This window comes from Phoenix dactylifera, unplaced genomic scaffold, assembly GCF_009389715.1.
Source record: "Phoenix dactylifera cultivar Barhee BC4 unplaced genomic scaffold, palm_55x_up_171113_PBpolish2nd_filt_p 000544F, whole genome shotgun sequence".
Lineage (NCBI taxonomy): Eukaryota > Viridiplantae > Streptophyta > Magnoliopsida > Arecales > Arecaceae > Phoenix > Phoenix dactylifera.
In genome coordinates this window covers 153,305-167,660 of record NW_024067953.1, presented here as the reverse complement: position 1 = coordinate 167,660, position 14,356 = coordinate 153,305, and the positions used below count along the sequence as shown (strand labels likewise).

General features: G+C 39.9%; 1 protein-coding gene across 2 annotated transcripts; it reads left to right on the top strand.

The window, feature by feature from the left end:
- Positions 1–8,688: 8,688 nt before the first annotated feature.
- LOC103710031 (cyclin-D2-1-like) lies at positions 8,689–11,678 on the top strand. Of its 2 annotated transcripts, none has more exons than XM_039119399.1 (6): positions 8,689–9,106; positions 9,223–9,309; positions 9,912–10,007; positions 10,117–10,318; positions 10,465–10,559; positions 10,665–11,678. In XM_039119399.1, exons 1-6 carry the CDS (start codon positions 8,855–8,857, stop codon positions 10,854–10,856), a joined length of 924 nt encoding a protein of 307 aa, XP_038975327.1. In that variant the 5' UTR covers positions 8,689–8,854; the 3' UTR covers positions 10,857–11,678. The 2 variants fall into 2 exon arrangements, with proteins under 2 accessions (XP_038975327.1, XP_008793830.2); XM_008795608.4 differs by having other exon boundaries at positions 8,690–9,106; positions 10,429–10,559.
- Positions 11,679–14,356: the final 2,678 nt, after the last annotated feature.

Here is a 14,356-nt window from a genome sequence, read left to right as displayed (position 1 = left end):
ATCAGCCACCTCGAATGCGCTAGGACCATAGGCACATGCCTCTCAATCTCTCGCCACATAAAGGATCTCCTCCGCCGGGCTATCCCCTGACCCTCAAGGCCCGCCCGGCCGTACCTGGCTATCATAACCTGGCTCCAGTGACCATGCGGCTCCAGGACAAACTGTGCCGCCCTCCGTGCCAATAGGGCCTCGCGTCGCACCAGGGGTGACTACACCCCCAGCCCGCCCTCCCGCAGTGGTAGACACACCCTCTCCCAGGTAGAGATGGGCACTGGGCCGGGCCGCCCACGGCCCGGCACGGCACGAAGCGGGCCGTGCCTGGCACGGCCCGCCAGCTACAGTGACGGGCCGTGCCTGGCACGGCCCCTTTGATAGGGCCGTGCTGGGCTAGCGAATCCTGGCCAGCGGGCCGTGCCCACGGCCCGCTTCGGGCCTGGGCCGGCACGGCCCAGTCTAGGCACGCAGGCCAAGCACGGCACGGCCCGCGTGCCAGCACGGCATGGCCCATAAGGGCCTGGGCCGGGCTGGCACGCGGGCCTGGCACGGTCCGGGCCTGGGCCCGGCTCGGCCCGATAAAATTTTTTTAATACATTAATAAATTATGAACACTAAGAAATCTTGATTTATGAATATAAAGCCACCTTAATGGTGGGGGGTTTGGCATAGACCCCTACCAGTTTATTAATTTCAATCAAAATGGTACATGAAGGGAGGTTTGGACCTTGGTCTGACCTCTAGATTCTAGAATACAATAAGAAACTAAGAAAGGGCCGAGGTTTGGACCTTGGTCTGACCTCCAGAATACAATAAAAATGTACAATTATAAAAAATTAAGAAATCTTACTAATCATCAGTGATTCAGTGAATCAGTATTCACTCTTCAGTCTTCAGTCTTCAGTCTTCAGTAGTGTTTGTATCATCATCATCAGAGGATGTTGTATTATGTCCACCTTTATCTTGAAGTCTTGCCTCAGCATCCAGCCAATCCTTGAAGCAGAGAAGCATCTCCACCGTTTCGCCCGTCATCCTACTTCTCTTTTCGTCAAGAACACGCCGACCTGCACTAAAAGCGGATTCCGATGCTACCGTGGACATCGGCACAGCTAAAATATCGCGTGCAATTGCAGACATAACAGGATATTGATTTCTAACACTCTTCCACCAAGATAATACATCTAGATTCTCTATTTGATTTTCATCATATGCAGACTGAAGATCATTTCGTAAATAAAATTCTAGTTCACTACTTAAAGATGAAGAAGATGAAGAGGAACTTGAAGCATGTGTGTGTCTTCTCTGTGCAATGAATGAAAAAATAGATGACGAACGAGAACTACTAGAAGGAGGAATAGAGGTTTGTATTTGTGTTCTAGATCCACGAATTTTTTCATCATATATAGCATAAATATCATAAAGAAGTTGTCTTACCTCATCTTTAGCAGATTCAGCATCTTGATTCATATTTTCAGCGTATGCATCAAGTAAAATTAGCACGCCATTTAATTTAACTCTAGGATCAAATACAGCAGCTAAGTTATGCATAGGACATATCCTGTCCCAATACTCATTCCATTTAGATTCCATTAGGTGAATAATAGGCATTAAAACATCATCATATCTATGTTCTGCAAATTTTTGACTAATTATATATGCTTGTTGTAAAAATGAACATGAAGTAGGGTAATAAATACCAGAAAGAACATTGGTAGCATTATAAAAACTAAGCAAAAAATCTTCCAAAATTTTTCCTTTATTCCAATCAGTTTCAGTCAATGTAAATCCTAATCCACGATCATTAATATATGCACTTAATAAATTTTTATATGGGTATGCATCATGTATCATGCTATATGTGGAGTTCCAACGAGTAATTACATCAAGTTTAAATTTTTTAAAACGTTTACCATGATTTATGCATAATTCCTTAAATTCTTGAAGTCTTGATCTAGAAGCATGAATAAAAGAAACTGCATTTCTAATTTTTGAAATCACATCTTGAATCATGCCCATGCCAGCTTGAACAGAAAGATTTAAGATATGACATGCACATCTAATATGCAGTAAATTTCCATCTAATATGGGATGCAATGAGTCTCTTAATAATACAACAGCAGAATTATTATTAGATGCATTATCAAAAGTAATAGACATAATTTTATCATTAATATTATATGAACATGCAGTTTGATAAATTATATTTGAAATTTGTTGCCCAGAATGTGGAAAATCAAAAGCACGAAAAGCAAGAATACGTTTATTTAATTGCCAATCATTATCAATATAATGAGCAGTAATGGCAATAAAAGAATTACTACCTACAGATGCTGACCAAATATCAGAAGTTAATGAAATTTTTACATTTAAAGTAGAAAGTGTTTCAATTAAATTTTGTTTCATTGCTAAAAAATTGGTCATAGCTACTCTTCTAAATGTACGCCTACTAGTTCTTTTGTAAGCAGGTTGTAGGTTTAATTGAACATATTCTTCAAAATTAAAAGATTCACATAAACTAAAAGGTAATTCATCCTTAACTATCCATTTTACAAGTGCTTTTCTTTGATTTTCATGATTATATGCAAAATTACCTACAAGTAATCCCCCTTGTATATTAAGGCTACTTTGAGTTTGAGCATGAGAATCATGCATCCTATGACTCTCTTGATGTCTTTTTAAATGCCCTGTTCCCCCACTACTACTACAACTATAAAGTTTGGCACATTTTTTACATTTAGCTTTCCAGACTCCCTCAACCATAACTCTATCAAATTCATTCCATACAGTACTAGTCCTCTTACGAGAAGAGGTTTGACCTTCACTCGGTTCACCAGTTCTAGAGGAACTAGGAACAGGGGGTTGGGGATTAGTTTCTTCCCCCTCAGAAACAGGAATGCCAAACTGACTTTCCTCAAAAGATGACATATCTATGATTAATTCAAAAAATAAAAACTAACCGCAAGGAGGAATTGAGTAGAGGGTCGGAGGGCAGAGGCAGCGCCGAGATTCCGAGCTTCCTCTTGTGCTCTCAACAGAAGCGACCTTCTCTTCTCAACAGGAACCTCCTCTTGTGTAGCACTTGAACAAACTAAAAATTAAATTGCTAGAAGAGCACTTTAGAAGAGAGAAATAATAGCAGTAGAGAAGGAGAGAATGAGAGGTTTGGTGTGGTGAGAATGAGGGAGGAATGGGCTATTTATAGAAGCCCAAAAAAATTTTTTCCCAAAATACCCCTCAATTCAGCCGTTATAGGACTGTTGGGAGGGGCAAAACCGTCTTTTTCCCGAAAATAGCCGTTGGAAACGGCTATTTTCTTCCCCCCTCTCCAGACGGGCCGTGCCAGGCACGGCCCGTCTGGAGCCGTTACGGGCCGTGCCAGGCACGGCCCGTTACCGCCCGTTACGGGCCGTGCCTGGCACGGCCCGTGCCGTGCGGTGCCCGGCCCGGCCCACCAATAGAGGGGCCGGGGGCCGGGCCGGGCTTGCCTTCCGTGCCGCACGGTCCGTGCCAGGCACGGCCCGTTTAGAGTTTTGGCCCGGGGGGCCTGGGCCGGGCCGGCCCGGCACGGCCCGTTGCCCAACTCTACTCCCAGGCCACCAGATGTATCCCATGCCCCCCTCCGTAGGAGCCCCAAAGAAAGCTCCGCATGAGCCGCTCAATCCCCACCAGCACAGTCTTCGGCACTACTGTATGAGCCATCAGATAAAAAGGCATGGAACATAGAACTAACCTGATCAATGTCAACCTCCCCATCATAGAAAGTGATGATGCCCTCCATCCCTCTAATCTGCTCCGCACCCTCTCCAGTAGGGTAGAGCACTCTGCCACCCATCACATAAAGTCTTTTCTAACTAACTCGTGCACTGGGGTTGTGTTTGATTCGTAAATTCAAAAACAAAAAAAAAATATGAAAATAGTAAAATTTGTATCTATGTGAATAGTTAGAATATAAGTAATGCCAATTCTCATTTAACTTTATTTTTTTTAATCCTTTTGAATTATGAACAACCAAGGACATCTTTTTGAAATAACTTTTTGAAAAATAGCTTATGAAAGCTCTATCTCAAAATAGTTATATCTGTCCTAAGCAAATTTAATTGACATAACTATTTCTTAGTTATGCCTCCTCCCCAGATGTTGTTTGGCAGCTTTACATCTGCTTCCTACCTTAACCAAATGAAACATGCAACATTCTTCAAAGTTTTAACATAATTTTTTGAAAAATATAATAAAAAATTAATCTTTGACATCACAGGGGACTTAAGTGAACAACCATAACCAATTAAACAAGTTTATTTATTTTTGAGGAGGTAGGAGACCAAAGAATTTTAGGATGAATGAGATATTTCAATAGTTTGGGTGGGATATAATAACCGAAAAATCAGTGCCTTGGCCGGTACACCTAAAATGCAATTACCAATAGTTTTAAACTACAAATTTGATACTTAAATTGAAAATATATAAGATAGTAAAAAATTTAATAGAAAAATTTTAGATTTGTGTAAATTCCAGTTGATTGTATCTTGAAACTTACATATCACTATATATATAATAAGAGCTAATATTTTATATTCATATTAATTAACTTTTTATTGGTTCTTGGTTGAGGTGTAAACATGATAATTTAGTACATCCCATGAGTTATTCCATCTACGACAAACCCCGAGTCTCATGCCTTAGTGCACAACCTTGATCCTTATTTCCAATCACTGCACAAATCAGGCCTCACAAGTCTTAGTGCTTACTTACCCCAACCTGCTTCCAACTAACACACCCCCAATGTCATGGTTCAGGCCACACTGCATCCCATAGTCTTAGAATAAGAAAATTAAAAAAGAAAAGCGTACTTTAAGCGAGTGAAAATCCTAGTAGTTTAATACTTTGGTTGGTGGAGAGCAAGACCTAAAAAATATCAAATATTGTTTCACATCTAAGAGTCATCTAACATCTACCAAATAGCATTCAAATACTTGTTTTTGTGTACTATTTGTACTCATGGGTACTACAATGGTTCTTCTTTTATCTTTTTTTTTTAAGAAAAAAATCCATACTTAATGAGCTGCAAAATGGAGGATATCCTTTTCTATGTATTCCTAACTTTGAAATCCTCACACAGGTAAGTTTTCAATCAAAGCTTTTGATGCAACCGCCAAAAGATTTTTCAAACTTGGTAAAGCAGAAACTTCATGATGGAAATGATTATGTTGTTGAAACCATTTAAAACAACTCGAAGTCAAATAGCTGCATTAGTATCTTTGTGCGGCCAATACAAAACCACGTCAAACCCCATCCTTGTAGAACTCGAAGAAGAAATTATTGCATCTGGCTTTATCTAAAGTGTTGTCAAATTTATCATATAAGAAAGTCTTTGGCCTCCACACATGCTAATGTAGCCTAGATTCTGTCGACCTGAACACTTGATCGAACTATTGATCCGAACATCTGATCAGATCGGCCGATCAGTTGCAACAAGCCACATATCTCTATTTCAAAACATAATCAATAAAATTAAAGTCAATTAAAAGAATAATTATAGTCCTGTACACTTAGAGATGTTGTGAATAGTTATAGCTCGTCCAGCATATTAAGTACAGCCATGAATACATGCCTTGTATAGTTAAATTCCGCATAGAACATGGAAGCAGTTGTGGCTCTTCGCCAGCTCATCCAATCCTATCATGCAGCATTTGGCGGCAACACATGCCATTGAACGATCCGTGATTCAACCAACCCCTCACCCATTGCAACAATGCTGCTGTACACCACTGGTTCCATGTACCCAACTTGGTGTGCTAAAGACCATCTCCTTGCCTCTTTGCTATCGCACTACGTATCCCTGCACCATGAGAAGAAAAAAATTAGCGTGCGACCCCCCACGGTCGGCTCCTTTTCTCATGCCCATAGCTTCGAGAAGAACGTAGCGAACTTTTTTTTTTTTTACCTCGAGCACGAGGACAAGACCGGAGAGTTCCCATATCTGACACTGGCTTTAAACCACACCAACCCGCCTGCATGTCCGTAAAATTACTGCAAACCTCGCAGAAGGACTCCTCCACCTGCGAGTTTGACCGAGGGTTAAAACCGAACCCCAAGAAATCCAGGCTGGCCTCCTGCCGCTGCCGGAATCTTCCCCCGAGCCAGATCTCACTGCGGTGAACCGTAAATGCTGTCACCTCAAAGTTACCGCCCAAGTCCTGTCGCCCATCTTTTTGGCTTCACCTTTTGTCGCTTCCCTCTCCTCCATTGCTAAAAATAAAAAAAAAAAATCTTTGATCAGGACCACCGGTGTTGCGGGAAGATAATAAATAGATCGCTGGATTTGCTATAAGATGAGAGGAAACCGACGGTTCAAATTCCCCGGTGGGACCACGGTTTGAATGGACCGGTGCTAGCGACCGACATTCGATCCCCTTGATGGACGAACGTGATTGCGATTTGTCGCTCCAAATTTGGTTTCGAGCTTGGGCCCCACGAGCCCAGTCGTGTCAGCATTGACCGGGCCAATGTCGGATTCGGACTCTTTATCTCGGCTGCTGAGCTCGGTTCGGCCGGAGAGATGCTGTTCGAGGATAACGGATGGATAAAATTTGTGCAAAGTTGGGTCTGGGTCGGGTCAAGCTTATAAGACCCAAGCATGGGTAGTTTAATTATAGCCGCCGGGAACTGAGACCTAGCCAGACTGAATCGAAGCTGTGCTGGACCAGACCGGGCGACCAGATCTTGTCCAGTTGATTCGTAAACAGTTGACATTAGATCCTAACAAATCGACCAAGCCGAGCTCCACTTAGGTTTGATTCGACTAAAGCTCGATCAAGCTCGGCTTGATTACCCCCCTACCTACCTAATAAAATTAAATAAAATGGATAATTAGTCAATTGATATCTCCCTGGAACCTTAAACATTACCAGCTAAAGATGACTTGATGATAGATTTTGAAACCAATGAACACTTGACTGCACTAAAATCTAACTCTTTGATGTAGTCATTTAACTTTACCAAATTCCGAATACCATCGTGAATCCGGAGAACGCCGTGACACTCCGTGCTTGTTTTGGGAATAAGAAGACAGAGCAGGGAAGGAAGGATGAAAAAAATGACCTTATTCCGTAAATAAAATTATTCCATCTCTTTCTTGAATAGTTATTCCCGGAATAAGTAGCTTCGAAAGTTTGGACGGAACAACTATTCCTGCTTTATCCCTGAGTTAAAACGTAGTCATTGCCTTTCCCATGTAACGCACTTACTTGGTCTCTTTCGTAATCGAGCCTCTCTCTGGTTTTCTTTCGTTATCTATAAGTTGTTAATAGTTGTCAGTATTGCTACAGTAGATCGAGAAAAAATCTTGCTTGATTTATCTCAACAATCCCCGACTATGCTCTGTCCTCACTTCATCACAGCCATGCATGAACAGAATCTTTTTCTTTTTTTTTCAGAAAAGAAAGAAGCGAATCCATATTTGTTGTTCGCCATGATTTGGATATCTGTCTCGAACTGAACATCTTCCCGCTGTATTCAATATGGCATTCAAATTTATTTGAAACAGAAAAGTCCATCCAAATTTTGTTGGAATTCGTGTTCGGATGTAGCTATCAAAATTGAACACGATGTTTGAAGTGAGGATGAAAAGGGGGTGAAAACAACCTAAATTTCATTCAACTTCAGACTTCAGATAACACTAATCCAGCGACCTTTGGTAGATCTACCTGTTTGTGGAATCAGGTTGAATGCAATTTCTTTTAAAAACATCAAGCCAATCTGATGCGGCCTAAAGTCAGCATGCCTCCCATAGGTTCACACATAGCATGTAGGAAGACTAATTTTAAATAGATTTGAATTCAACGTAGATTAAGAAGATCGATAATTGCTCTGTGCAATTAAAGAAATCCAAATAAGAAACAGATGGTTACAACTCATCTCTTGATATCATAACCTAATTGCAATAAAACCATATCGTTGCCTCTATATAAGGATCCTATGCAGGTCACGTCTCATATTTCTATACTATCATTCTGTTCTTCTTTCGTGTAGGTTAAAGCTCTTCTTCTTTGAGCCAATCTATCATATAGCCGATCTTAAACTATATTGGCTCTCAAGCCAATCTTGTAGGACCACAACCTTAGTGAGCCAATCTCCTCCAGGACCGTTAGCTGATGATGAGCTGACCTTTCAAGTTGAAGAGATGACCTAAATAGTTATTCTCAAGTTGATCCACAACAACAACAAAAAGGCTACAAGGTAGACTTCTACTCAGACCGATACTCTAAAAAGTCCAACCCAATGGAGTAAGAATTCCTCTTTATAAAAGAAGACCTAGGGCATCAAGTATGGTAATCAAATTATTCTAGGTTACTTTCATTTTTTTCCTCTTTTGCTGCTATTTCTTGACTTAGGTATCCAAGCGGATTATTTATATATTTGCAGGTCCGATTTTCATTCCAAGTAGACCAACAATCTCCAACCCATTCTATTTTTGCTCATACAAAACACCGTCTAATCGAATTTATTTTTAACAAATACAGCAAATTACATTATTATAAAAATTACAGCAAATCACACCGTAAACCAACTAAACTAATACAGAAACAGAGATCAAAGAATAATATAAAAGGTTATCGAAAAGACGAAAAGAAAGACAACCATTTTTCTCCCTCTTCTTTTTTGCCTTGTTTGTCGTTATAAATCTCGCGTCCTTGAAAGCTATCGCTAACTCTCACTCCCACCCTCCTCCCCAACCCCTTCCCCACCGTCTCTTCTCCATCTCAATCCACCTCTCTCTCTCTCTCTCTCTCCAAGAGACTAGTGACCGGGTTCTGGTGCTCCACGGTGATGGAAAGGAAATGAGGGCGCGTCTTATCCGACCATGCCGCTACCCCTCTCCGATGACTCGGGCTCGTTCTGCGATCTCCTATGCAGCGAGGACGCCGGAGCGCTCGCCGAGGACCTGCCGGGTTACTCCACCGAGCCCGAGTTCGCGGAGGGATCGGACGAGTCCATCGCCGGGTTCATAGAAGGGGAGGCCGACTACTCGCCCCGGTTCGACTACCCGGACCGGTTCCGGTCCCGCTCGCTCGACACCTTCGCCCGCCAGGAGTCCATCGCCTGGATTCTCAAGGTCCTCTCCACCTCCGGCTCATCGTAGAAATTTACCGCCCCGAATTGCTATCTTGAGCATCTTCAGGGGCCAAAAATTCTATTTTTGATTCTTTTTATTTCTAATTACGGTTTCAGGTGCACGAATACTATCGCTTCCGCCCACTAACGGCGTATCTTGCCGTTAACTACATGGATCGGTTCCTCTCTTCTCACCAATTACCTGTAAGCTGATGCTACCACCACTATCCATTCTTCTCCATCTCATCACATATTCACATCATGGGTTTATTACTTTTGTTTTAAATAAAAACCCTATAAAAGTTTCCTTTCATAGATTTATAGTTCACTATTTGTTTTTTTTTTTTTTTTTTACAATCCTTCATTTTGAAGTATTTGCATAAGATCATAAATTTCATTTTTTTTTTTGTTTTAGCTATGTTTTGGAATAAATTGTAAGGCCATCTACTGTATTATTCTTGTTCATATACTGTTCATAAATGCTGGCATTTGCATGCATGTGACATGCCTCCAGCATCAGCAAGGTTTGCTAATGGAAGGAGGCTTGAGGTAAGTGCTTCTTACTTTATTGGATTGTGGGATGTGGTACTTTTCTGTTGGTCAAGACATGATGCAACCTGGCAACTTGTCAGCTAGTGGCCTGTTGAAAACAGCCCAAACCTATAGTGGATGTGACTTTGGAGTTCCTGTTGCATTGCACTTGGACCAATCTTTTCAATAATTTAATTTTCCAGTAAGTTTATTTTATCAAATTATATTAGAGATTTATGATTTATTTCTTGATGGTTAATCTATCTTTCCACCAGTCAAATGGATGGGCTTTGCAACTCTTATCAGTGGCTTGCCTCTCCCTGGCTGCAAAGATGGAGGAAACTCTGGTTCCATCCCTTTTAGACCTTCAGGTACTTCACTCACCCCCAACCCCAAGTTACCATTTCTTTCCTCCAACAAGATGCACTGTTTCTCAATCAAGATATTTATTGATCAAGCCGTAAGTTATGTGAACCGTAGGTTGAGGGTCCAAGGTTCATCTTCGAGCCTCGAACAATATGCCGAATGGAGCTTCTCGTCCTCACTGCATTAAATTGGAGGCTTCGATCCGTGACACCTTTTACGTTTATTGATTTCTTTGCTTACAAGGTTGATCCCACGGGAACGCATGCAAGATACCTGGTTTCACGGGCTACTCACATTATTTTAGCAATGATTCATGGTAATATCTAAATCCATATAAACATAATTATTATTGTGTAAAATAGTATATTCATATATAAAAAAAAATGCATTCTAAATGTAGAGCTAAAAAAGTAAGTGATGTCACAGATATTGACTTGCTGAATCACTGCCCATCATCAATAGCTGCAGCTGCCATAGTTTGTGCTGCTGGTGAGGCTCAGGATTTGGCTCTTGTCAGCCCTGGAGTTGCAGTGCATTGGTGCGTTGGACTGACTGAGGTGAGGAAGAAGTTGTGTTCATCAATAATTCATTATGGAGAACCCAAAAGAAGGCATTAGTCTTGCTTAGTACGTGCTCTGTTTCTCTTTTAATTATTGTTGCAGGAGCCGATAGCTAGTTGCTACCAACTAATGCTACGAGCTGCTATCGATCACAAGAAGAGAAAGCCACCGATGATCCTGTCGCAGCTCAGAGTGACAACCCCACTTAGCGTGGACTCGGGAGTCTCCTCTTCCACATCTTCTCCATCTTCCCCACCCAATAAAAGGAGGAAGCTACACAACTGCTGCCTGTGAGTGGGTGATGACAAGGAGGGCTCATAAGGAATACAAATGATGACAGGGGGATAAGGAAGGGGGGACCCTAACGATATTATAGCTAGTCTAGTAGACAACTTTTCTTATTGGGTTTTGCAGATTCCTCAGTATTTTTTAGAGGAGTTTGGTCGATTGGTTTAAACGTCCAGGAGTTAGGCTTGGTGGATGATGATTTTTTTTTTTTTTTTGTGTTATTGTTGCTGTTGTTGTTTCTTCTGAGGTCCTTTCATTTGTGGGCTTTGCTATTTATATGAGCTATCATGGCACTAGAGTTGCAGATTCCCAAGGGTGGGGAATCTGCCATTCTTTTGTGTGGGGGAAAAGTAGGAGAGACGTGCTCGTTTGTGCAGGACGTGGAGGTCATTGAAATCAAAGGCAGCATTGATTGTTGAATGAAAAAGAGGAAAAGAGGAGGCATTCAAGCAGGGGGAGGTAAAAATAATAATAATAACACAAAAACAAAAAAGCTAAACTCTCCCAACTTGAAAATGTTCCATGAATTCTCGTAAACTGGTCGTCGTCCTCCTTTGCCTCTTCATCAATATTTACTTTTGGAATTTTATTTGATAGATTTTTTTTTTCTTTCCCTTTCTTTGTATTGGTGTGATTATGAGTATCTTGCTTGGGTTTGCCTAAGCATACATGTGAGAGGTTTTTGCCTAAGGTTGGGGCTAAAACTGTTTGTATAAGGGCCTTTGGAGGTCTTTGAGAGTCTTGTATTATCTGAAACTCATAAATGAAACAATCTGATGTATCTATTTGCCTGTAAAAATCTTATAATTTCAGACCTGAGTTGTTAAAGTCTCTTCTTTGCACTTGTTTATATGTATTGGAAATCAGCAATAACAGATTTCGAACTTGGGAAATGAGATACGGGGCAAACTAAAATCTACAATGTTAGACATACAGCATTAACACAACTGACAAGTGCTTCCATGTTTTGTTTCAGATAAGTCTTCCTTGAGATATTTCGAGGTTAATAATAGAGTAGATTAGCAATAATGTTATCAGTAGTATTCCAAAAAAGCCCATGTGGACTATTTTGGTCATTACGGTTGGATGGAATTTAGGAACGAGATCAGTCACATCGAAAAGCCGAATCGTAGGTTAAATTTTCGAAAACCGTAATTTGGTCATATGACGTTATTATTATTTAAATTGAATTTATTTTTAAGATCTACGATGTGACGTCTCGTCCTTTAGGAGGTGCTGTTCCTAACGATTAAGCCCATTTTTTTTTTTTGATAAAATTTTGATCGGATGTGGCATTCTATTCGAGAAAGAATTAAGTAAAATGATAAAAGGCAGAGTTAATATTGAAGTTGAGGTTTATCTTTTCAAAAATTTTAACTTTTTTCTAGAATATTTTTATAAGTGAATGGCTATTTTAGGAAAAAAAGCTCTATTAGAATTAAAAAAAAAATCTGATTCAAATTATGCAAGAACAAACCTCAGCATTATAAATAAAGGTTATGTATCTCAGTTTTTTAATCATCAATGAAAGGAAAGAGGATTTAAGCCTTAAAAGAGATTTAAGTCATGCTTTCGCAATTCTTCTATCTTCTTCTAGCTTTTTTTTTGAGAGATTCGGATCGAGTGGGTTGAAAAAAATCTTTTTTCTTTTTGATCGGATCAAGTAGGATCGTTTACTAATGGTGTTGGTTGGCCTTCTAGTTGAGAAAACTTTCAATCAAAATGAAAACTAAGATCTTACCAACTTTGGCTATTTTACCTCTTGAATTTCAGACATATAATATCTTGTTTCACTAACATGAAACATCATTTGATAGGGGGTAAAGGGAATGGTGATCCCCTCCATCCAAGTCATTATCATGTTATTGAGATAAATAATATTAAAAATACAATGATTGTTATTTTTCATTATTTTTATTATAATATAATAACGACTATCATTTTCACTTGTATCTTTAAAATATTTCTTTTAAAATTTAATATTTTTACCTCAAAATTTCCTCTAATATGGTTGAAAAAATATATTACTTTATCTAATAAAAATAAAAAAGATAATGCCTTTTTTTTTAATTGTGGTAGGAGATATGTTGGTTCGTTCGTGACTAGCGATCGAAGGTGTTTAACCTTGATAAGCACAAATAAATGAATTACGTGATTGGAGATGAAGCAAGAATTATCGTATAAAACCATCTATTCATGCAAGTGTGGCACACCTAACCTTTTTTTTTTTTCTGCCAATAGAGTTGCAACTAGGTTGTTGCCTTCTTGGTATACCTTAGATTAATGTGGTTGAGATCCTATGGTCGTAAACTTGTTAGTACACAGGTGGAGAGCCTTTATAAGTATAGATGAATGGATCACATGATCAGAGATATAGCGAGTATCCCTATAGAGCTATTTATTCATAAGAAGCATCGCCCATTTTGAAAAAATAGTAATACTTCTCATCTGCTGAATAAGCAGCATCTAACTTGCTTTGTTGTTAGAAAAATAATGACGGTGGATTTGGCTAGAATGCTATAGTAGCCTAAATTTAAACCTTATCTTCACTTTTTTTAAAAAAATAGATGAGATTTTGTATCTATCTTTTAAATAAAAAATAGCTGAGATTTCACTTAGCACTTGCTCGGATGATATCATCTTTACCACTGCAGCAAATGGACAGCACTGGAAAAAGGTAAAATAGAGAGCGAGGATTAGCCCCACCTAATTTAAACAAGAAAAGCAATAAGCGAGGCTCCACATCTGTCCATTAACACCAAATTTAAAAAAAAAAAAAAATCTTCCCTCCCATATACGGTCACACACACACACACACAATTATGGAGCAGACAAAGGCATCAGATCTGGTTGCAATGCGTCCAACCGATACAGCTCACGGAGACCCGCACGGAGCGCAGCATCTTTCCCGCGCTGTTATCTAATTTCAGCCACCGCCGGTAGGACCCACCACATGACAGGGTGCAATTCTCAGGTTGCACCGTCTGTTATAGCTAGGGGCGTATAGCTAATAGTTTTAAAACTTCAGCCAATGTAAAGTATCATTTATAAATTGATTTTTTTTTTTTTGACATCATTTATAAGTTGTTAGAGAGAGGATATCTCATGCTGGGGTCCTGAAATGCAACCATTGTGATGGTGTGACTTAAGCAGTGATGTATATATTGGCATTGATTAAGATTTAGGAGCCTTTTAATGGATGCTTTTTGGGCACCTGTCAGGATTGGATGATGTTAGCTTGGTTCATGGAAAAGTCTCTGGTCTTAGCTATGCAAGGGCCCATTAATGGCTTATGCTAGAGCTTTCTTAAGGATTGGGTGCAAGGTCACCATCGACCTTCTCTCTTGGTAACCTAGTGAATTGATATCCAAGGAAATGAAGAGTGAAAGCTAGATGGTTTAGCACGTGTGGCTCAGACTTTTCCCTTTGAAATGACACTACTAGCTACAGATGTTCTAAAGTAATATGATATTCTAAAGTAATAACTTAGTGAATTGGTTGGACTT